The sequence below is a fragment of the Bos indicus genome, chromosome 13 (assembly GCF_029378745.1).
Source record: "Bos indicus isolate NIAB-ARS_2022 breed Sahiwal x Tharparkar chromosome 13, NIAB-ARS_B.indTharparkar_mat_pri_1.0, whole genome shotgun sequence".
Lineage (NCBI taxonomy): Eukaryota > Metazoa > Chordata > Mammalia > Artiodactyla > Bovidae > Bos > Bos indicus.
Window position 1 is genome coordinate 54,974,424 of NC_091772.1, and position 22,439 is coordinate 54,996,862.

The following is a 22,439-nucleotide window of genomic DNA, read 5'->3' on the forward strand; positions in this document are numbered from 1 at the left end:
CTGCTGACTCGAGAGTGGACCCTGCCTACCAGCCTGGGGGCCATGGGGACTCTGGAAGGACCTCAGGAGAGATGGAGTGGCGGGGGTGGGGGTGGGGGGACTGACCAGGGGGAGATGAGGCTGAGCTGACTCAAGCAGGCCTCAGGGGACTCCACTCAGGTGTGTGGCTGGCACAGGAGGGCTGTCTATCTGGGAGGGGGTGGCGGGTGAGTCTCTACCGCCCTGAGGTTCTCACGAGTCAGGGGGGTGGGGTTAATTCCCTGTTGCTGGTTCTGGCAGGGGGTCTTAGTGGTCTCCCCAGATAAGGATGAGGCCCCTCCCCACTGAGCCTCCACACGGCTCACTGCAGATGAGACAAGCAAGAAGATAGCCCATGCCAAGGCCGTGGCCGCTGAGGCCCAGGACACAGCTGCCCGCGTGCAGTCCCAGCTTCAGGACATGCACCGGAACATCGAGCAGTGGCAGGGCCAGTACAAGGGCCTGCAGAGCCAGGACCTGGGCCGTGTGGTGCTTGATGCTGGCCGCTCAGGTGGGTCCTGGGGCACAGTGCCCCGACGGTGGGTGAGCCAGGGTGGGCAGGCCAGGCATGCAGGGCCTCCTTCCCCTCCGTTCCCTGCCTGCAGTGTCCACCCTGGAGAAGACGCTGCCACAGCTGCTGGCCAAGCTGAACCTCCTGCAGGACCGCGGGGCACACAATGCCAGCCTGGCTCTGTCAGCCAGTATCGGCCGCGTGCGGGAGCTCATCGCCCAGGCCCGTGGTGCCGCCAGCAAGGTGGGTGCGAGTGCCAGGGCCAGGTGGGCATCTGGGAGACCAGGAGGTGGACACTGATGGGCCGTGTGTCCCCACAGGTCAAGGTGCCCATGAAGTTCAACGGGAGCTCAGGGGTGCAGCTGCGTACCCCTCGGGACCTCACCAACCTCGCCTCCTCCACTGCCCTGAAGTTCTACCTGCAGAGCCCAGAGCCCACAGCTGGCCAGGTCACAGGGGACCAGTTTGTGCTGTACATGGGCGGCCGCCAGGTAGCAGGCGGGCTCTGCGGGCTGGGTGGAGCTGGGCGCCAGGCTGGAGCGGGGGGGGCGCCCGAGGCCCTGCCCCACTGAGTCTCCTGTCACCCAGGCCACCGGCGACTACATGGGTGTGGCTCTGCGGGGCCAGAGGGTGCACTGGGTGTACCGCCTCGGTGGGGCAGGGCCTGCAACCCTCAGCATCGACGAGGACATCGGGGAGCAGTTTGCGGCCGTCAGCATTGACAGGTGGGACACCCGGTCCCCACAGCACTCCCCCACCTCCGAGTGTGGCCACGTGTCCACACCTCACCTCCCACCTCTGCCCTCAGGATCCTCCAGTTTGGCCGGATGTCTGTCACGGTGGAGAATCGGATGGTCCAAGAGACCAAGGGAGACACGGTGGCCCCTGGGGCTGAGGGGCTGCTCAATGTCCAGCCGGACGATTTCGTCTTCTACGTGGGGGGCTACCCCAGCAACTTCACGGTGAGCCTGGCCAGCCTGGGTGCGCAAGCTGCCCTGCCCGCCTGTCCCACGAAGTCCTGCTCAGTGTCTGGCCCAAGCTCCCCACTGGGGTCTGCCCTGACTGCGCACTGTGCCCACAGCCCCCCGAACCCCTACGCTTCCCCGGCTACCGGGGCTGCATTGAACTGGACACACTCAATGAGGAGGTGGTCAGTCTCTACAACTTCGAGAAAACCTTCCAGCTGGATACAGCTGTGGACAAGCCTTGTGCCCGGTACGTGTGGTCTGAGCCGACCCTCGCTCCGACTCTGCCCACCCTCGGCTGACCCTCCCACCTCTGACCGGCAGCTCCAAGTCGACTGGGGACCCGTGGCTCACAGATGGCTCCTACCTGGACGGCTCCGGTTTTGCCCGCATCAGCATGGAGAGCCAGCTCAGCAACACCAAACGCTTCGACCAGGAGCTGCGGCTCGTGTCCTACAGCGGCATCATCTTCTTCCTGCAGCATCAGGCATGTCCGCTGTCCATGCCCCTACCCTACCCCCACCATCCACGCCCCCCCCGCCAGCTGTCCACACCCTCTCCCCTGCCCCGCTGGCTGTGCTGACCCTCCCCTTTCCCCAGGACCAGTTCCTGTGCCTGGCTGTGCAAGAAGGCAAACTAGTGCTCCTCTATGATTTTGGCGCAGGCCTGAAGGAGGCCGGCCCGCTGCAGCAGCCTCCGCCACAGCTGACTGCAACCAGCAAGGCGGTAAGGCCGGCTTCAGAGAAGGCCCTGGGTGGGGAGGGGCAGTGGGGGTCGCAGCTCCCCTGAAGGTGCCCACCTGTGCCGGCGCCTCCCAGATCCAGGTGTTCCTGCTGGGGGGCAACCGGAAGCGCGTGCTGGTGCGCGTGGAGAGGACCACGGTGTTCAGCGTGGAGCAGGAGAACGTGCTGGAGCTGGCCGACGCCTACTACCTGGGGGGCGTGCCGCCCAGCCAACTGCCTGCCAGGTGAGCACTGGCCTGGGGCGAGGGGTGGGGGTGGGGGCGCAGGGCCTGGGGAGGCCACCACTGCGGCTCATCCCGTGGACACTGGTGCCTGCAGTCTGCGGCAGCTCTTCCCCTCTGGAGGCTCCGTGCGAGGCTGCATCAAGGGCATCAAGGCCCTGGGCAAGTACGTGGATCTCAAGAGGCTGAACACCACGGGCGTCAGCGCCGGCTGCACCGCTGACCTGCTGGTGAGCCCCTCCCGCCCCCAGCCGCGTCCACACCCTTTCTGGCTGCCACCGCAGGCCCTCACAGTCGCCCCCTGCAGGTGGGACGGGCCATGACTTTCCACGGTCACGGCTTCCTGCGCCTGGCACTCCCCAGCGATGCCGTTCCCCTCACGGGTGACGTCTACTCTGGCTTTGGCTTCCGCAGCAGCCAGGACAGCGCTCTGCTCTTCCAACGAGAGTCCCCGGTGCGTCTGCCCCACCACCAGGGCAGCAGGGTGGGGGCGTGTGGCCAGAGGGAGTCTGGGCCCCCAGCCTGGCTCACTGACCCAACCATACTCCACAGGGTGGGCCATGCGAGGTGACCCTGCAGCAGGGTCACGTGACCCTCCGGCTGGCCAGGACTGAGCTGAAGACACAAGAGCGTTTTGATGATGGGGCCCCCCACTACGTCACTTTCTACAGCAACAGCACGGGGTGAGCCTGGCTCACCTGGCCTCTCCAGGGAAGGGGGACAGAGCTGAGGGTTTAGGGACAATGCACTGTGGGTTGGGTGGCAGGATGGGGAAACACCACTCTCCCCACCAGGGTCTGGCTCTATGTGGATGACCAGCTTCAGGAGATGAAGCCCTACCGGGGGCCACGGCCCCAGCCTCAGCCCGAGGGGCCCCCTCAGCTCCTCCTGGGGGGCTCGCCCAAGTCCAGTGACATTCGTAACTTCAGTGGCTGCATCAGCAATGTTTTTGTGCTGCGGTGAGCGGAGTGGGCATGGGGGGGACACTGTTTGCTGGCAAGAACCTGCTGACTTGGCCCCAGCCACTGACCTGCACCCCTCACCCTCCACAGGCTCCTGGGGCCTCAGCGCGTGTTTGACCTGCAGGAGAACCTGGGCAGCTTCAATGTGAGCTCAGGCTGCGCTCCAGCCCCTCGCACCCAGCTCCTGGAGCAGGTCCCGCAAGGGTTGCGGGCCACTGTTTCTCGGAAGGTAGGGTACAGGAGGGGTGTGGGCGGCGGGGCTGGGGTAGGCAGAAAGCCACCTCCTCATGTCCCTGCACCCCCATCCGATCCCCCCCAGGCTGCCCGCCGAAGCCGGCAGCCTGCCCAGGACTCTGCCTGCTTGCCACCTGGGTCCCTCAGGACCATGCGAGACACCTACCAGTTTGGGGGTCCCCTGACCAGTTACCTGGAGTTTGCACATGTTCCGGCCTCCCCCAGTGACTGGTAAGCCTTGGTGGGGACCAGGGTCGGGGGGTGCCACAGTGGGGTGGAGGTAGGGCACAAGGCTGATGCCCGTGCTTGGCTTCCAGGTCACAGCTCTCCATGCTCGTCCGCCCACATGCCCCCCGAGGGCTCCTGCTCCTTGCTGTCCCTCAGACAGCCAGCAGCCCCTCCCTGGTTCTCTTCCTGAACCACAGACGTTTTGTAGCTCAGACCGAAGGCCCTGGGCCCCAGCTCCAAGTCCAGAGCCGCCAGCGTTCACGCACTGGCCAGTGGCATACGGTGAGGGACTGGGAGAGGGGACACGGGGCGGGAGGTAGGGGGGGGCATCTGGGAACTCCCACTCTGATGTGCCTCTCCCCACCCCCAGGTGTCCGTGCGCTGGGAGAAAAGTCGGATCCAGCTGATGACAGATGGGGTCTGGGCCCATAGCCAGGAGGAGCCAGGCCGGCAGCACCAGAGGCAGCAGGGCCCCCGGCCACACACACTCTTTGTGGGGGGCCTTCCTGCCGGCGGCCACAGCCCCAGGCTCCCGGTGAGCACCACCTCGCCCAGCCTCCCACCCCTCCCCAGCCAGACACTGTCCACCTTCCTAGCACCCCAAGGGCCTGACCCCAGCCCACTCTGTGTTCCTACAGGTGGCCATCAGCAGCCCTGAGTTCAGGGGTTGTGTGAAGAGGCTGAGGCTGGATGGGCGGCTCCTGAGGGCCCCCACGCGGATGGTGGGGGTCACACCCTGCTTCTCAGGGCCCTTGGAGAAGGGCCTGTTCTTCACAGGCAGCGGGGGAACCGTCACTCTAGGTCTGTCTCTGACTGGTGCCCTCCCAGTCCTCTTGGGGTGGCCAGGGGGGGCAGAATAGTGATACCCAGAAAGGGTGGGGCCTGGGGCCAAAGCCCTCCTCCTCTCACGGCCCCTCCTTGCAGACACCCTGGGGGCCACACTGCCCGACGTAGCCCTGGAGCTGGAGGTGCGGCCCCAGACAGCCACCGGCCTGGTCTTCCACTTGGGCCGGGGCCAGACGCCCCCGTACCTAGAGCTGCAGGTGCTGGGGAAACAGGTAAGACAGGTGTGAGCCTCAGCCTCGGGGTGGGATCAGGGCTGGCAGGGGCCTCCTGACCTCTCACACCCCCAGGTCCTGCTGTGGGCAAACGACGGCGCTGGTGAGTTCTCCACGCTGGTGACACACCCCGCAGCACTGTGTGATGGACGCTGGCACCGACTGGCAGGTGAGCCGGGGCCTCTCCCAGCAGGAGGTCGGAGACACTCCTGACCCTCACCTGCTGCAGAGTCAAGCCTGGAGGGACTGACTCGGCAGGGGTCAGCCGCAGGCCCCCAGCGGGGAGGGTGGCAGGGACTTAAAGCCAAAGAAACAGGGTGAACAGCCCCTGGCCCCGTGGCTTGTGAGAGACCTCCCAGCCCGGCCACAAGGAAGCTGTGCTTGCAGTGACCAAAGGCGGGAACGTGCTCCGGCTGGAGGTGGACCAGCAGAGCAACCACACCCAGGGCCCGGCACCGGCCACCTGGGCCAACACCCTGGTGCCGCTGCATCTCGGGGGCCTGCCGGGTGAGTGCGGCCTCGGCCTGGGGGCAGGGGGAGGGGGAAGGCTGCCCTGGGCACCAGGCGCTGAGGTTGAGAGTGGGGAGCCCAGGCCTGATGAGACACCAGCCTCTGCTCCAACTGGGCCCTTTCCTCCTCTCCCTCAGAACCCTGGAAACGGCCTCACTACAACGGCTGCATGCGGAATCTGGTGCTGAACCAGGTGTCTGTCACCTGGCCTCGCACTGCGGGTGTGCAGGGGGCAGTGGGGGCCAGCGGCTGCCCAGCCACGTAGCACAGCCACCCCCGGGACCCCAGCCGACAGCTCCAGCAGCCGCACGAGGGGGTCTTCTGGAGTCCACAGGTGGTCTGCCCCATCAGGCAGGGTCTTGCCCCCCAGAACCCCCAGCCCCTCCACCCAATATGCAGACACCACCACCCTCAGCTGGCTTCTTAGATGAAGTCTGTGTGTATTTATCTAGATTCCAGATTCTATGGGTAATAAAGTCTTATTTCTGGGAATGGTTTTAAGTTATATCTAAACTTCCTAAAGGAAAGGGTAAATAACACTGTAAAATGGGGGTTTGTATTTTTTATCTTTCAATTTAATTATGAAATTTCCCTTCCGCCAATATTCAATAATAGGAAAGCTGTAAATCACAGGTCCCCCTGCTTCTTGAAACAAAAATTAAAAAGTAACTTGTGTAACTGAGTGTCGACTTTAAATGTAGAAAAAGAAAAGCAGCCCAGTGGGCCTGGAGGCCCAAGCCCAGCACGACTGTCCCTCTGAGTCAGAACCCAGGCCCAGAGGAGCTTCTTGCACCCAACTCCCGTCAGCCCACCCTGGCACGCAGACAATCCAGAGTTGGCAGATAAAAGAAAAGACTTTTACTGATTAGCACGTTGGGGCAAAGGTGAGAGGGTGCGATCACAAACGCCACTACTGAGGCCAAATGACCTGGGGGTTGAGCCCTCGTGGCTGCAGCAACCTAATCCAGGCTCATGTCCTCTTCTTCATCCTTCTTGTCCTTCCCATCGCCCTCCTGCTGCTCGGGGCTGGCGCTATTCTGCATGGCTTTGGCAAATGCTTCCACGTCTAAAACGCATTAAAAAGCCTGACGTGACCTTTCCAGCCCCGGGCCCAGCACTGCTGACTAGGGGACAGGAGGTGAGAGCCAGCCGGAGGCCAGGTCATCAGACTAGGCATCCTCTGCACGTGGGGGAAGCCTTTCTTTTCAACTACAAGGAGACAATCTCTGCCTCACCTGTGGCCGAGGGGTGGGGGCGCAAGTACTTACCACCCTTGTTGGCGGCCTCCACAGCCTCCGCGGGCAGCCCAAACTGGCACATGAGGGGGCCCAGCTGCCCTGAGGCCAAGGCCGCACTGAACATGCCGAGGGCCTGTGGGAAGAGCCAGGCACCTGAGTCCATAAGAGAGCTGAAGGGGACCGCAGGAACCAAGACGCTTGATGCCAGGGGCTGTGCTGCAGACGGGCAAGTGTCCCCTACACCAAGCTTCCCGAAGGACACCTGGGCCATGTGTCTACCTGCTGGAACTGGGGTGAGGTCAGCGTGTTCTGGATCTCCTCTGCGGTCTGTGGCAGGGACTCCCCTGATGGCAGGTAGGGCAGCAGGCGCTCCTGGACATCCGCGTTGGCAAGGATGGGGGCCATGATCTCAGGTGTCAGCACGCTGGCCAGGTCAACTAGGGCACAAGCAGTGGCCGTCAGCGGCTGGACGCCAGCCAGGATGCCCATGCGGGAGGACAGTGACACTCAGCTGTGGAACTTCCGGGCGTGGTGTGGTGAGGTGAGGTGAGGCGAGAGAGGCAGGGGCAGAGGCTCAGTGTTACCTTGTTGGCCGCCTCCCGGCCCAGCCGGCACACTCATGGTAGCCAGGATGCTCTGCAGGTCGCTGAGCTGGATGGGCTGGGCGGGGCTGGCTGCTGTGCTGGCTCCGTCACCTGAGCTGGGCGCGGGGCTCGGGCTGGTCGCTGAGGCAGCTGCTGGAGCGGAAGGGGCTGGGGTGGCGCGAGTGGAGGAGGTGGTGGAGGATGGGGTGACTGCTGCTGACTGGCTCCGGGAGCTGGGGAGAGCGAGGGAACACTGGAGGGTGACATGCCCACAAAGGCACCACAACACATCCATCCTGCCCCAGACCTCCTTGTGCTGCCAGGTCTCTAGGAGAAGTCTGAACCTTGAAAAGGACAGGCCTCCCCAGGTGCCTACTCCATCCTTCAGCATCTCCTATGTCCAGCCTCTGTGAAGGAGGAACACCTGGTGAAACCAGAGAGCCAGGGGTAAGGCTCACCTGGATGAAGAGCTGCTTGCTGGAGGCCCTCCGCTCCCCAGTAAGCTGGCCAGGCCCGGCCCGGTCAGGGCCCCCAGGCCACCTGCAAGGAGCAAGGACACGCAGTTCAACACTCAGGCCTGGCCAGAGGCCCCCTCCCCCACCACAGAGCAGACCCACCCAGCACTACAGCCCAGGGACAAGCAGGGGAAGGAGCAGAGCAGGCCTGTCTGCGGGGGCCCAGGGCTGGGACTCCTCAGGCGTGTTCTGGCAGCTTAACCCACTAAATCTATCATTTCTCCATCCCATGACAATACCAACGCACCCCGGTTCAAGGACAGAGTCCAAATTCAGTACAAAGTAACAAGCGTTTCCCCAACAGACAAGCCAACCTGGGAGACCAGGGGGCCCAGGCAGGATCCCTGTCGCATGTTCTTAGGCCCTGCTCCTCTGCCAGCTGTGCTCCCCTGAAATATGGAATTGTGTCCTCCCTGGGGGCCCTGGAAGGCCTTGCCCACCTGGTGCCAGGTCAATCCCTAAGGCAAACCAGGCCCCTGCCCAGGGAAGCCAGCACACAGACATGGCTGACAGAGCTGATGAGAAGCTGCAAGCTGCTGACTCTGTTACTAAGAGGCGCCCAAGCCCTCGGCGTGTTACCCAGTCCTCCGAGGCCAGCGGGCCCGATGAGCTGCATGAGTTGGCTGTGGCTCATGTTCCCCAGCAGGCTCTGCAGGCCACCCTCCCCTGCAGGACAGAAGGTGCTCAGATTGGGGCTGCGGTGGCCAGGGGCCTCCAGCTGGGTCTGCCCCCACCCCTCCGCCGCCACCAAGGTCCTGGGGGCGGCCCCCATCTCAGCTGACCCTGAGCTGTGCGCTGAGTGTCTCCTGCCAGGAGCCAGTGCAATAGGGCTCACAGACGGGTCACCAACTGAAGACAGGAGCAGGGACCAACTCCGGAACCGCCCCAAGGGGCTCCTAACCTGGATCCTCCACCTCCGCTTAGCCACCGGCCCACACCACCCAGGGTCCACGTCAGCGGAAACCGACTCCAACCTCACAGCACATCCGGGAAGGTGACCATTACCGCCCAGCGCAGACAGCTCGTGGCCTCCGCTCCCACTCGCCCCCAGGGCTCCGGGCATCGGCGGGTTGTTCAGATACTCGTTGACTTTCCGGCAGTGCTCCTCATCCTGGTCCGTCTTGGGCTCCTGTGGGGAGGACACAGCAACAGGCGCAACTGAGCAGCCCAGCCATCTTACAGGCGGGGAGACTGACGCACTAGGAGCACTTGGCACACAAGCAACCCTATCCTCCAGGATGAGGCTGTGTGACCGTCTTAAACCACAAATCCCGGATGTCCCTGGTGGTCCAGTGGTTAGGACTTCACCTTCCACTGCAGGGGGTGAGGGTTCAAGCCCTAGTCAGGGACCTAAGATCCCACATGCCTCAGGGCCGAAAAAAAACAAAATATAAAACAGGAAGCAATATTGTAACAGATTCAATAAAGACTTTAAAAATGGTCATCAAACCTTTTTTTTAATTAACTTACTTTTTACTGAAGGATAACTGCTTTACCGAATTTTGCTGTTTTCTATCAAACCCCAAGTCAAAGTTTAAAAAAAAACAAAACACTCAAATCCTTCAACACATGTAATGCTGTAAAATAACCCTGTTATCACACCACTGTCACCAACCAGCCCTGGCCTGCAGCCCTCCAGAGTTAGCTGGGTGCTGATGATGAGCACTTAGGCATGCAGGGGGTCATCAGGCAGCATCACCCTGAGGGCACCCCCAGAACTTCGAGACAGAGCACCCATGACCGGTGCACTGCCACCCAGAGACCCCCAGAACACACCAAAAGGGAAGACACAAGACAGAGCCACCACACAGGGTTCGCCCTGGCTTCCGGTCTGTGCTTATGACCCTGGAGGGGGCACTGGGAGACCAGCAAATCACAGGCAGAGATGGGACCCGGCCCAGAAATCATTCCTGTAAGTGACCCAGGGATTTCCAGCCTCGAAAGGGCCCCAAAGCCAAGCTACACACTCTGGACTCTGGCAGAGCCCACTACAACAACCCGCCCTCACACCGCACCCCTACTCCCCACACACGGTGACACTCTTGAATCTTTTGGTTCCATGGCAAGCAGGGTCAGCACCAGCTGGTAAGGGAAAGCAAACTCTACCATCAGAACAGCTAATTCTGACAAGCTGGCACTTTTCAAAAATTGTGTTTGAAAATAAAGTAACATAGGTCATTCAAACAACAATATTTTCTGGTTACCTACTATACGCTAAGCATTGAGCCTGGGTCTCCTGCATTGCAGACAGATTCTTTAGCACCTGTGCTACCAGGCAAATCCATTATTTTATACACTGAATAGAATTAGAAAACAGACCTAATTACTGCCTTCGTGGAATATGACTTGTATATGAAGGGGTTTTGGGGAAAAACAAAAAACAAAAAACAAAAAACCCACAGAAATCCAAAGGCCCCATGAGCAAATTTCTAACCTAATTTTATGACAATATTTTAAGAGAAAAAGTAAACAAAACCTGCATACCTGCATCCAGAAGAAGAGTCGTTTGGACCCTGCCTTAAACTTGAGCACGTAGACCCTCCCGCTGGGGCACTGTGGCACGCGCTTGAACTCACAGTCATCGGGGAAGATGATCAGATCCTAAAGAGAGGCACTGCTGGGCCCCAGGACCTCCAGGAACACAGGCCGGGCCCGGGCCTGGGGTTGTGTGGCGGGCTGGGCAGAGGCCCCGGGACACAGAGACCAAGCCCCTCACCAGCAGGGTCTGTGCAGGGCAGACAAACGAGGGTCACAGGCACCCCAGGAAGGTCGTGAGGGCCAGGAGAGGGGCCCGGTACTGAACAGGGAAGGGGGGTTTCCGGCTCCTGGAGGATTTTTGATAGAGACGTTTTGGGAGCAACATTCCAAGATGAGTTAAAAAGTCAGCCCTGACCTGCTCCTGAACTTAACAAAAAAACTATACTGTCTGAATAAAATGACTGCTAAAGAAAGCTTTCTAGAGGGCTGTGATCAAGGTCAGGATTTTTACACTTTTTCTCCAGTCTTAGGCACCTCATCTTCAGAGCTTTACACGTACACAGGTGACAGAGGAGATGGACATGATCGTTGAGACTAGAAAGCCCACAAGCAGATCCACATACCCCACCAACACACTCCAAGCTGTCAACCAGTTGTTTCAAGCCCCGAGCACGGTGTCCTACTGTAAAGACCACGCTGCCCTGACCATTTTGGGGTGGGGGGCGGGTAGGTGTCCTCAAGACAAGGTTCACTCCCAGACACTTACATCTTCCACGTTCCCCGATGTCCTGTCTTTCCAGCAAAAGTGAATGAGGGAGTCATCCGTCTGCTGAATGTACACAAGCCCTTTCCGTTTATCTGGGGTGACGGTAGTTCCTTTTAATGACATTTTTCCGGCCCGAAACTCCACCAAATACTTGTTGGAGGACCCACGGGAGCCTGGCACCAGGCTTGGAAACAGAGCTCCTGAAGTCGTCATCCTAAAAGAAGCACCACCGCGCAGGCCCGGTCACGACCGCGGACACCCTAACGTCCTCCTCCAATGCTGCGCTCGAAGAGCAGAAGGAAAGCGCCTCTCGCAGCCGGGCCAGGCCTCAGACGCCCGACACCTGCGGCCAGCTCATTCCGGGGTGGGCCGGCCCACGGGGCCAGGTTCTCAGCTTCTGCTCCCGTTTCTCAAACCCCGAAATTTACCTGTGCATCTAAAGCGCATGGCAGCTGGGGACCCTCGTCAACACCATGTTCTGTACATTTTAAATAATCTATTAGCCTGCGGCTCCGAAAGATTTAAAACCTCGAGCTGGGCAGACAGGCCGCTAACACGCTGGATGGCAGGCCAGATTCCGGCCTAAACCTCGCTGCTACCGGACACACGGCCGGTAAACTGCAGCGCGGCTGGCTAGCTCCCCTCGGAGAGAAAACCCGAGCGAGCACCTGGGGAAACGCGAGCCCGGCGGCCGGCGAGGACTTTGCGCGGGTGAAGATCCGCTCCCACCCGCAGGCCCCACCGCCCGGCACTCTCGGCTGCGGGCGCCGCGGGCCCGGGGCGGCGGCCGGGGTGCCCGGGAGCCCCCGTCCGCGCTTGCCCCCAGCCTCTGCGGCCCCAGACGACCCGGCGCCCGCCCGGGGACCGCCGACGTCGCAGGCCCCGCCCCCGACCACCCCCATAACCGTCCCCGCCCCCGACGACCCCGCACCTGGCCCGCGCCGAGACTCCGCCGAGAGGCGCCGTCCGGGTTCGCTCTTCCTCCTCAGCGCCTGCCGGGCCCCGCCGGAACACCCCGCTCGCCCCGCCCCGCCCGCCGCTCTCGCCGCTGATTGGGCTCCGTCAGGAGCGGGGCGGGCGCTAGTCTGCGGGCGATTGGCGAGGGCCGCCGCCCGTCTCGTCACCGGCCCGCCCCCGCGCCGGCGGCTCTCTTCCGGAGGAAGCGCGGGCCGGGGGCCCGCGGGCCAGAGCGGCCCCTATTGTTGCTGTGTCATAGGGGCGCGGCGGCGGCCCCTGGCGGCGACGTCGGGAACGGCGAAGCGGTCGCAGGCCGAGCAGCTGGCGTTGGATCTGGGACCGCGAACCGGGCGGGGGCCCCTGCGGGGCGCGGGGCAAGGTGTCTCAGGTGTGCTGACCGTGCGGGACGCCAGGTTCCTAGACCTGGGGAAGTAGTCGCCGGCTTGGGGGAGGGATGTCATAGGACGGCGGGGCCGTGCGGTGTCTTCGAGTCCCTGGGGGAAGGTGACTGCAGCCCTGGACTCAGGTGCGTGGGCCCAGCGTCCTCCCGACGAGCGGTGGTCTCCTGGGAGCCCGTGCGACGCACAACGCCGCTGCCCTGCGCCCCCAGACCCTCTTGAGAACTATCCTCCATCCTCCCTGTGCCCTGGGGGTCCCCCAACCCCCAAAACAGTGACGGCGTGACTGTTTCCCCATCCTCCCCAGACCCCCTATAATCTGCCGACAAGGCTGCGCCTTCATTCCTTGTCTGGTGTGTGGTGTGTGCAGTCTGAACCGAATGAAATCAGCTGTCCTGCACACACTGGAGGAGGGGAGCGGAAGCGCGGCCTTCCCATTCCTTTACTCCCCTTCACTTACACTTTGTAGTTTCTGCAGAGCAGCACACACACCTGGAGCCCATGCTACACATGATGTGTGACTCCCCGCTCCAGAGGCAGGGCCATCCTCAACTGTGTGGCCACCTCCATGCCCGCTTGATTTACCATCAACCCAGAGAAATCTGCTTCCCTTGTAGCTCCGTTGGTAAAGAATCTGCCTGCAATGCAGGAAACCTGGGTTTGATTCCTGGCTCCGGAAGATCCGCTGGAGAAGGAAACGGCAACCCAGCCCAGTATTCTTGCCTAAAGAATCCCATGGATAGAGCAGCCTGGCAGGTTACAGTCAATGGGGTTGCAAGAGCAGGACACGACTTAGCTAGCCCCTACCACCACCACCACAGAGGAACCTGGCGGGCTACAGTCGTCCATGCCGTCTCACAAGAGCTCGCCACCACTTAGCGACTAAACCACAACCATCATGAATACGTAAAATCCATTTTTAAGCTTTTTTTTTTAAAAGGTATAAAAGTGAAAACTTCTTTTATTCAACATTGTTTTGAGATGTATCCATGTTGACCTCCTGTGTAACATTCTGATGGATAAAACACCACAAGTTCTGTACCGATTGCTTTGTGATCTAAAGAGTCTCTATTTTTTTTTTTTTTTTTTTTTGGTTTGGAAAAATAGAGCTGGTTTTCATTTTAAAATATTTATGTTGATAAGAAATGTGTTTTTTAATTAATATTTAAAATTTCTAATATGGTAAATATCCATAGATAAAACCCATGTATGCAAAAGCTCTATGGGGATCCTTGATAGTTTTTGAGAGTCTAAAGAGTTCCAGAGACCAAAGTGACGGGAACAGAGACCCGTGAAGAAATTCAGTGGCCTGTGACTGGGGTCACGACACCCGCAACAGTACCATCCCGCGCACTCTGTGAAACCAGGAAGAAGACAGTAAGAAAACCACCTGGCTTCCCTGAGGAGGGACTGGCAGGCAGGGGTCACTGTCCAAAGTCTTGGGAAGCTCAAAAGCGGCCAGCAGGGGCCATAGGGAAAGCAACTTTCTAGAACCTGAAGACCCTTCTGGGCAGTGACTGCGGTGGGGCCTCAAATGAGCACTTCCTTATCCCAAACCAAGGGAGCTTGTGTCCTGGGAGGCTCAAAAGAGAAAGCTTTATACATTTTCACTGGTTTCTGTGAAAAACCAGTAAGGAGACAAGCTACCGGTAGATGGCCATTGTGGAGGCCAGTCCATGTGCCCCCTACCCCCGACCCTCCACCCCAGTATGGACTCTGTGAACTGGGCCCCACAGCAGAAAAAGCAAACCCAGTCCCTTGCTCTGAGCCTCGGCACCTCCCCCAGGTGAAAGGCAAGGGCTGCAGTGACTGTGGGCGCAGGGAGGCTCGACAAGGAAGCTGGCGAAGAAGTGCCCAGACACCTCCTAAGGAGGGTGTACAGATGGCCTGATGTGCAGGAAAGGATGGTGCACAGCATTATTCATAAGGGAAATGCAAATTAAAACACATGGATTAGAATGGCTTAAAAAAGGAAAAGCGACAGTACTAAGTGCTGGGGAGTCTTTGGTGCTGGAAATACAAAATGGCCCAGCCACTTAAAAAAACCGTTTGGCAGGTGGCTTTTGTTGTTGTTTTCTTTTTCTTTAATTATAGATTTTCTTTTTTAGGGCAATTTTATGTGCACACCAAAACTGAACAGAAAGTACAGAGTTCCCACACACCCCGTCCAACAGCCCCGCCACCACCCACATCCCCCACCAGAGCTGTGTGTTTGCTACAATCCATGCTCAAACGCTGGAGAAGGAAATGGCAACCCACTCCAGTATTCTTGCCTGGAGAAGCCCATGGACAGAAGAGCCTGGAGGGCTACAATCCATAGGATCGCAAAGAGTCAGACACGATTGAAGCAATTTAGCACATACTCATATGTGGACACATCACGTCACCGAGTCCAGAGTTTATATCAGAGTTCACGCTCCGTCATACATCCACATGTTCAGACAAATGCTTAGCGACGTATGTGCATCTTTACAGTATCACACAGAGCATGCTCACCACCCTGAAAAGCTGATGTCCTCTCCCTGTCCGTCCCTCCCTCTTGCTTAATCCCTAGCAACCACTGATTTTTTTTCCAGTTTTTTATTATGGTAAAATGGCACATAACAGAAAGTTTACCGTCCTAATCGCTCTTTAAGTGTTGAGTTCAGTGGTCGTAAGTACATTCATAACGCTGTGCAGCTATCACCACCATCCATCTTCAAACTTCTCATCGGGGAAAACTGAAACTCCATCTCATTAGACACCGACTCCCCATCGCCCTCTTCCCCCAACCCACCACCATTCTACTTTCTGTCAGTATGAATTTGACTGCTCTTGGCACCTATCAAATTATACAGTACTTGTCTTTTGTGTGACTGGCTTTTTTCACTCAGCATAATGTCCTCGGGTTTCATCCATGTTGCAGCATGTGTCAGAATCCCCTTCCTAAGGCTGAGTAATCTTCCGCTGTAAGTATGTCTACACCACATTTTGCTTATGCGTTCATCAGTGCAGGGATGCTTGGGTTATTTCCACGCCTCAGCTATTGTGAATAATGCTGTTGTGAACATGACTTCCCGGGTGTAGCTCGTGGTAAAGATCCTGCCTCCCAATGCAGGAGACATGAGAGACCCTGGTTTAATCCCTGGGTCAGGAAGATCCCCTGGAGAAGGGAATGGCAACCCATTCCCGTATTCTTGCCTGGGAAATCCCATGGACAGACTGCAGGCTGCAGTCCGTGGGGTCGCAAAGTGTCAGATACGACTAGAGTGACTAAGCACACACAAACATGACCGAACAAACATCACTTCAAGGCCCTGCTTTCAGTTCTTTAGGGGTAAATACTCAGAATGGAATTGCTGGATCATATGGTAATTCTATTTTTAATTTTTTGAGGAACTGCCATACTGTTTGCCACAGTGGCTGTACCATTTTATTCCTACTAACAGTGCACAAATCTTCCTGTTTCCCCACATTCTTGCCCAAACTTGTTTTCTGGATGTTTTGGTTTTTTTTATATACTGGCCATCCTAATGGGTGTGGTATCTCATTGCAGCTTTGTTTTTCATTTCTCCAGTATTAGTGATGTTGAACATGTTTTCACATGCTTATTGGCCATCTGTTTATCTTCTTTGGAAAAATGTTTATTCAAGTCCTTGCCTATTTTTGAATCAGCTTTTTTTGTTGTTACTGAGTTTTAGGAGGTCTCTGTATATTCTAGATATTAATCTGTTATCAGATGTTTGATTTGCAAATATTTTCTCCCACTCTTTGGGTTGCCTTTTTACTCTGATGCTAGTGTCTGATGCACAAAATATGTTTAAATTTTCATGAAGTACAACTTGCTTATTTTTCTTCTCTTGTTGCCTGTGTCTTTGGTGTTATAGCCAAGAAATAATTGCCACATCCAAAGTTGTGAGCTTTGTGTTCTATCTTTTCTTCTAAGAATTTATTGTTTAGGTCTCACATCTAGACCTTTGATACATTCTAATTTTTGTAAATGGTGTGAGGTCAGGGTCAACTCCATTCTTTTGCATATGATTGTCCAGTTTCCCAGCACCATGTGTTGAAAAGACCGTCCTCCTCTCTTGAAGCTTGCCATTAAACTGTGTATGTCGATAGTGATGATGGTTACACGATGGCGTGTCAACTGTACCCGAGGCTGAGTGTCACTGTGTATCAAGGTCTGAATTCCACTTCTTCCACTCACCTGCTCTGAAGCCCCAGGCAAGCCCGTCTTCCTGCACCCCCTCTTCCTCCTCAGTGGGCGGGACCAGATGGTAATTTTGGGGGTTAAGCACCCAGGACACCAGGCTCAGGCTCTGGCAGCCCTGGGTGCTCTGTGGTCCCCATTGTCAGACACGGTGGCCATGGTGGCGGCCCCACATCTATGTACCTGGGCATTCCCAGGGCATTAAAGTTGCATGAACAGTCTGTCCCTCTGCCCGGAACTCTTGTCGCTACTGGATAGCTCACCCTTCTGGAAAGCACACAGCCACTGGGCACCTCGAGCAGCGGTCGGGCACAGGGACCGCCAAGTCAAGCTGGCTGACACTGTGTTCTGGGTATTTCATTGCTTCTGGCAATGGGCTCCAGCCCCCGGAGAACCCACACCCCTTCCTCCCTCTTGCGTGCCCCTTAGCCCCCTCTTCACTGTAACAAGCAGTTTTCTGAGACAATCTGTTTGCTGGGCCAGTCCTACAGGACTACAGTCCAAACATCTGTCGCCTAGTCTCCAGGACACATCCACAGCCAATTTGCAGTCCTTTCCAGAGAGGCCAGAGCAGCAGACAGTGAAGAAGTGTTCAGTCCAAAACAAATGTCAGCTGCCGCCCTTTGCGACGAACTCTACTCAAAACCAGGGTTTAACATCTATCTCCGCTGACCTGTCCAGTCCTCCCCCAAATCTGCGAATGACTGGTTCCGTTTACATGGACGAACGCTGACAGTTACTACATATTATAAAATTATGACAATAAAGCCACTTCATTACGTGTTTCTTGCCTGACCTTTTCCTGCTGCACGGATGGGATGAACTGTTCCTGCAGCGATGGAGGGAGGACCCTGTCTATGTGTTGTCGCCCTCTGCAGAGACCAGGGAGCCCTTCACCAAGCCTCTGGTCCAGGACAGCCAGTTCAGACAGGGAGAGGAACAGGGCCTCCAGTCAAAGGCTGACTGTCCAGGAAACTTGTACCAGGAGATTTTGAAATGGTGTCTTCACTTTGTGAAACCCTTATGCTGAGAACACAGGATAGTGAAGCCCAAAGATGACGAAGATCGAAGGAAAGGCCGCCTAATGTCCTGCAGCGGGTTACAGGCCCTTCTGTCAAGGGACCTGATCTTCATGCCCACTTTGGACACAGGAAGGTCCTTCAGAAGATGAAACCAGGTCCAGCAGGAACTTTCTGTTGACTGGACTCTCCTGTGAGACTGACAGCTCTCCTCAGGGCACAAGGCTTCACTGAGCCACGCCTTCCCTCCTGGCACAAGGGTCGACAGGATGCGAGAGCTATCCTCACTTCTGATTTTTGAAAGCTTGTTAGCATTGTAAATGGCAACCCACTCCAGAATTCTCGTCTGAAGAACCACATGGACAGAGGAGCCTCGCAGACTCCTGTGTCCATAGGGTCGCAAAGTGTCAGACAGGACTGAAGTGACTTAACATTAGGATTGTAAATGATGTCTTCCTGGTGGATGCTCGAGGCGAACTTGTTCTCCCAGGAGCAGGTGTCCTGAAAGAAAGCCACCTGCCGCGGCAACCTGAGGGGCTGGCTGGCTGAAAGATTCTGGGCCTTTCTCTCATTCTGATTTCCTGGCCTCAGGGCCTGACAAGGATGGCGACGCCTCTGGCTGGACACCTCCACAATCACTGCAACAGGTGGCCGGCAGCATCAGCAAGGAGTGTCCGCACACCTAGAGGCCGTCAGCGTTGGGCTAGGTGCTTCTCCCCGAGTGTCGAGCAGGAGGATCCTTTCAGGAGCCCCAGCATCACCTCTGGGGACAAGGTCTGAAAGGGAGATACTGCTGAGAACACAGTCAGAGCTGATGCTCGGGACCCTGCTGGTGCCATTGCCAGCTCCGTTTGCCTGGGGAGGCTGTGATGACACCTGGTCATGTGTGGCCAATGCCCTGCACAGACCTGTGAGCCTATGAAGGAGCAGAGGTCGGCCCGGCACCTTCGTTTTCCCCTTGTGGAGCCACCGCACTGTGGGGTGGAGGGGCCTGGCCTTCACGGAAGCCTGCAGTGGCCACACACGGCACAGCCTATGAGGGCTGGGCCCGCTCCTCTGATGCCTTCCTGTGACTGGGGGCCACACCCAGTGAGGAGCCTGCCAGTGCTGGGGCGGCCCTGACCCTTGACCCCACCAGGGAGAGCAGCACCCAACCCGGAAGGGACCAGCCTGTGCGGCTCAGGGACCCAGACACTGCATTGGCCCCAGCCCTAGATGGCCTGAGAAGCCCAGCCAGCTCCAGTGTGTGTGCCGCAGGTCCATCGGCCACCATGTCGCCTGCATGGCCGGCTCCCCAGTGGCTCTCAGAAAGTTCACTGAATCAACAGACACAGAACTGAACCTTCAGAGGGAGTGGAATCAAAGCCTGAAGGTCTTTGGGTGAAGTGGGTCCTACTTTTCATCCCACAAGGACATTCCAAGTTATAAGGCTGCTCTGAAAACCACCCAGGCCCTCCATCCAAGCCACGATCACACACTGGGGGCCCTCTACAAGGCCACGCCTCCCACACACCAGTCATGGGAGGTCGTCTCTAAAAAGCAAATCCCACGGAAACACTGTTATTAAAGAAAGACCCCTGACGTCCCAGTGCATCACGGTGGCCAAGCTGATGGGCAGCTCTGGTGCGTGTTGAAAACTCATGCCGCCCATGCTTTCTGGTCCCAGGCCATCCTGCCCTTTCTCCTTCCACTTGAGTCAGGCTTGAAGGAAGTGGTGGTGGGGACTACGCTATGGGATCTGACCTCGGGGAAGACTCAGGGATGCAGATGAAAGTGTCGGTTGCACGGTCATGTCCGACTCTGTGCGGCCCCACAGACTGTGTAGCCTGCCAGGCTCCTCTGTCCATGGGATTCTCCAGGCAAGAATACCGAAGTGGGTTGCCACTCCCTTCTCCAGAGGATCCTCCTGACCCAGGGACTGAACCTGGGTCTCCTACACTGCAGGCAGATCCTTTACCGTCTGAGCCTGCAGGGAAGTTCTCAGAGATGCAGACCTTGCAGAAAATTACTGGAGTGGTGAGAAACAGGACAATCCGTGAAAGCTGTCAAATTGCCCTCGACACCACTGCTCTAAACGTGCCCCGGGTCCCCCAGCCTTACATTCCCCGGAGAAGCAGTTTGTTTCCGTTGCCGGCCGCCACCAGGGGCACAGGACTCCCAATGCTAATGACCAGGTGTGTCAGCACCTCCTCTCTGCAGAACCTGAGACCACACACGCCTGGGGCCTCTGTGTGGTCTGGGGGCCTCTGCAGGTTCCGGGGACCCGGCCTGGGTCCCGCCAGGCAGATGCCCTGGAACTCGACCGTGGCATCATGCCTCCAGTTTCCAAAGCTACAGAATCAAGCCTTCAGAACAAGGGTTCACTTTTAAAAGTGTTTTAATTACAAATGTGGTTTTGAAGCCAGGACACACAATGCCGACACCCTCCTGCTGAGAACCCACACTGTGTACAGCTGCGTGTGTGTGCATGCATGCGCTTGTGCATGTGTGCACACGGCAGATTGTCTTCGAATCAAAGAGCTCTGCCACGGCCAGTGGTGTTGGCACCTCTACAGAAAGTGAACAGTCACAGGGTGTAGATGTGTGCGGAGGCGGACACGCACAGTGGTGAGGACACCCCCGAGGCGGGTCACACATGCATGACAGGGACAGGTCGACTGTCGTGCGTGCAGGACTCACTCTGTGTGAGGGCGTGGCTTGCAGCGAGGGGGAGCCCCAGGGACCAGAGGGCTGGGCGCCATCTGGGAACGACTGGTCAGAGTTTCTGGCCACCCTCGTTGTCATGGTAATGCTTCATTTTGGACAGTGTAAAGTGGTGATTAATGCCTATCTTGCTCTTCAGCAAAGTATTATTCAAGTAGTTTGAACTTAAATATTTTCAAAGTAATCTTTACATTATTGAAGATTGATAAAAAATACAAACTCTGACAACTTTTCATTTCATTCAATCGGCTGCTTTGAAAACCTCCACTTCTGTGTTACCGTGATCTAGAAAGCAATTCCTGGCCTGTATAAGGCTCCTGGTGGGACTTTTCTCAAGATCCATCTTTTCCTGTTACTGGTTCAGTTTTAAAATACTTTCAGAAACCCTTTGCCACTGCATTACGAAGAGGAATATGGACCCTTCCCATTACTTCCTTTATTTATAACTTTTTGTAATGAAGAGGGTGCTGTACTCTACGCCAGCCCAGCTTGTCCTGTCACATAAAGGGAACTGTAAAGACTGTTCCTTCTCAAACCTTAATGGAAACATGATGATCCCAAGGGAAGTTTTATGAAGAGGCTGCAACAGTAGTAAAATGTTTGGCAATCAAAAGTTAATTAGAATTAAATCCTCAACCAGGGACGATGCGATCTCCATGAACAGTCATGAGAAAAGCTGGTTTCTGCCGTGGCAGAAGCTCAGAGCAGCCGCTTGACGGAGTCCAGCCTCTGGGTCTCCAGGTCTGGGGGCCAGTCCGGCCTCTCAGTAGATGTCGGGGCAGCCTGAGAAATCCCGCTCGAAGTAGCCCCCTGCGTACAGCCAGTCGGGGGTCCCAGTGTACGGGTTACTGCCTCGGTGAAACCACCTGCGACACAGAGCAGGCGGTCAGGAGGCCAGTGGACTGTTCTCCACTTGGGATCGTGGCCCCTCCAGTCAGCACTGTCACCTTGCATGTCATCTCACGTGCAGCCCAGGCTGTAAGCCGCTGACTCGTGGGACACAGGGTAGCTTCTGCTCAGCCCCAGGAGGGCCTGCAGCCCCTCCTCACTGCCCCCAGGTGGGTGGGTCTGTGCCTCCCCCGCCCCATCCCCATGGCCGCCGGGTGCCTCACCGCGTCTGCCACTCAGCCTCCTCCCGGGCCCGCTCCCTCCGGGCCTCCCTCTGCTTCTCCTCCAGCCGCTCCTTCTCCTGGCTTGCCAGATCTAGGTGCAAGCACGGGGCAGGTCAGGGACCAGGGTGACAGGCAGAGGTGAGGCTGAGAAAGTGGATGAGGGACACCCCACACACCCCCCACCCAACCCCAGGTGGGAACCATAGGCAGTAAGTGTGTGGGAAACCAGACCCAAGCCCATGGCCAGGCCCAGACCCCAGGGCAGCCAGCGGCCCACAGAGGGGCCGTGGGGTAGGAAAGGCACAGGGGGGACCCTCCACACCAGAGACTTTCAAATAACAGCTTCTGAAATGTAACCTTACTGTCTGTTGAACCTAGTAAGAAAATCGGGGACTTGTATAACATTTTGTATATATTCTCTTTCATTTCATTTTTCTAGTAACTTAATCTTATTTTATTTATAAAAGAAGTGGCCTGCAGCAAACTAGAAGCTTTACAACTCTTGCCCACAGATGGTTTGAGAAGCACGTCGAGAAGATATGACGTGTGTTCAGTTAACAGGGATACGTTCCTTCCCTGCACCACCCGCGTGGCCAGGGCTGGGCGCCCAGTCAGCCCCCAATGCGAACACGCACCCATGTTGCCATTCTCCATGCCGCGGATGTCAGGGCGTAGCCGGCAGTCGGTGGGGGCCAGGATCTTCTCCATGCCCGTCTCTAGTTCATTGAGACTCACCGTGAAGCTAGTGAAGTTGTACATCTGCGGGGCAGGCACAGAGTCGTTACTATAAATGATACTCTTTTCCACACTTGCCTGGGTCTCCTAGGGGGCTCATCCTCTCCACCCCCACAGGAGGCACCCAGATTCTCACTGTGACATCCGACCTGCACGTCTGTCTCCTCATGCCCCAGGGGTCTGAGAAGAATCTCTATCTCAACCCCTTTGTGGTGGGGTCTGCCGCCTCCTGATACCCAGACCTGGGGACTTGCCTCCCTCTGGCCACTTCTGCTCTGGCCCCGAAGCCTAT

General features: G+C 57.4%; 3 protein-coding genes and 1 long non-coding RNA gene across 5 annotated transcripts in view; 2 read left to right on the forward strand and 2 right to left on the reverse strand.

Moving 5' to 3' along the window:
* Positions 1-6,128, forward strand: part of LAMA5 (laminin subunit alpha 5) — a 51,635-nt gene extending 45,507 nt beyond the window's left edge. Inside the window, exons 59-80 of the mRNA XM_070801334.1 lie at positions 350-529; positions 624-772; positions 850-1,020; positions 1,118-1,254; positions 1,338-1,491; positions 1,611-1,744; positions 1,819-1,981; positions 2,095-2,220; positions 2,313-2,461; positions 2,556-2,688; positions 2,766-2,912; positions 3,011-3,141; positions 3,253-3,417; positions 3,511-3,649; positions 3,740-3,885; positions 3,972-4,164; positions 4,253-4,417; positions 4,521-4,683; positions 4,807-4,940; positions 5,016-5,109; positions 5,328-5,447; positions 5,588-6,128. Of these exons, the coding sequence (XP_070657435.1) occupies positions 350-529; positions 624-772; positions 850-1,020; positions 1,118-1,254; positions 1,338-1,491; positions 1,611-1,744; positions 1,819-1,981; positions 2,095-2,220; positions 2,313-2,461; positions 2,556-2,688; positions 2,766-2,912; positions 3,011-3,141; positions 3,253-3,417; positions 3,511-3,649; positions 3,740-3,885; positions 3,972-4,164; positions 4,253-4,417; positions 4,521-4,683; positions 4,807-4,940; positions 5,016-5,109; positions 5,328-5,447; positions 5,588-5,715 (3,221 nt within the window). The 3' untranslated portion in view covers positions 5,716-6,128. The remainder of the gene's footprint in view (positions 1-349; positions 530-623; positions 773-849; positions 1,021-1,117; positions 1,255-1,337; positions 1,492-1,610; positions 1,745-1,818; positions 1,982-2,094; positions 2,221-2,312; positions 2,462-2,555; positions 2,689-2,765; positions 2,913-3,010; positions 3,142-3,252; positions 3,418-3,510; positions 3,650-3,739; positions 3,886-3,971; positions 4,165-4,252; positions 4,418-4,520; positions 4,684-4,806; positions 4,941-5,015; positions 5,110-5,327; positions 5,448-5,587) is intronic.
* A 157-nt stretch (positions 6,129-6,285) lies between these two features.
* On the reverse strand, positions 6,286-12,083 carry ADRM1 (ADRM1 26S proteasome ubiquitin receptor). The gene is made up of 10 exons (XM_019972084.2): positions 11,963-12,083; positions 11,032-11,245; positions 10,272-10,388; positions 8,793-8,916; positions 8,367-8,453; positions 7,731-7,812; positions 7,273-7,505; positions 6,968-7,125; positions 6,719-6,821; positions 6,286-6,516 (listed from the first exon to the last, which is right to left on the reverse strand). The coding sequence occupies exons 2-10, from the start codon at positions 11,242-11,244 to the stop codon at positions 6,410-6,412; spliced, it is 1,224 nt and encodes a 407-aa protein (XP_019827643.1). The 5' UTR covers position 11,245; positions 11,963-12,083; the 3' UTR covers positions 6,286-6,409.
* A 165-nt stretch (positions 12,084-12,248) lies between these two features.
* LOC139186535 (uncharacterized) lies at positions 12,249-13,431 on the forward strand. Its single transcript, XR_011570126.1, has 2 exons — positions 12,249-12,376; positions 13,004-13,431. It is a non-coding gene; the product is annotated as an uncharacterized lncRNA (long non-coding RNA).
* A 6,525-nt stretch (positions 13,432-19,956) lies between these two features.
* Positions 19,957-22,439, reverse strand: part of OSBPL2 (oxysterol binding protein like 2) — a 36,416-nt gene continuing 33,933 nt past the window's right edge. For both annotated transcript variants that reach the window (XM_019972086.2, XM_070801335.1), the window contains exons 12-14: positions 22,048-22,171; positions 21,413-21,503; positions 19,957-21,166 (exon numbers count right to left, since the gene is read on the reverse strand). In XM_019972086.2, coding sequence (XP_019827645.1) covers positions 21,064-21,166; positions 21,413-21,503; positions 22,048-22,171 — 318 coding nt within the window. In that variant the 3' untranslated portion in view covers positions 19,957-21,063. The remainder of the gene's footprint in view (positions 21,167-21,412; positions 21,504-22,047; positions 22,172-22,439) is intronic.

Coding starts and splice junctions, on each gene's coding strand:
- ADRM1 (XM_019972084.2), bottom strand. CDS start 11,244: ATGACGACTTCAGGAGCTCTGTTTCCAAGCCTGGTGCCAGGCTCCCGT. Junction 10,389..11,031: donor CATCGGGGAACGTGGAAGAT/GTAAGTGTCTGG, acceptor GCCTCTCTTTAG/GATCTGATCATCTTCCCCGA. Junction 7,126..7,272: donor GCCGGGAGGCGGCCAACAAG/GTAACACTGAGC, acceptor CTTGTGCCCTAG/TTGACCTGGCCAGCGTGCTG.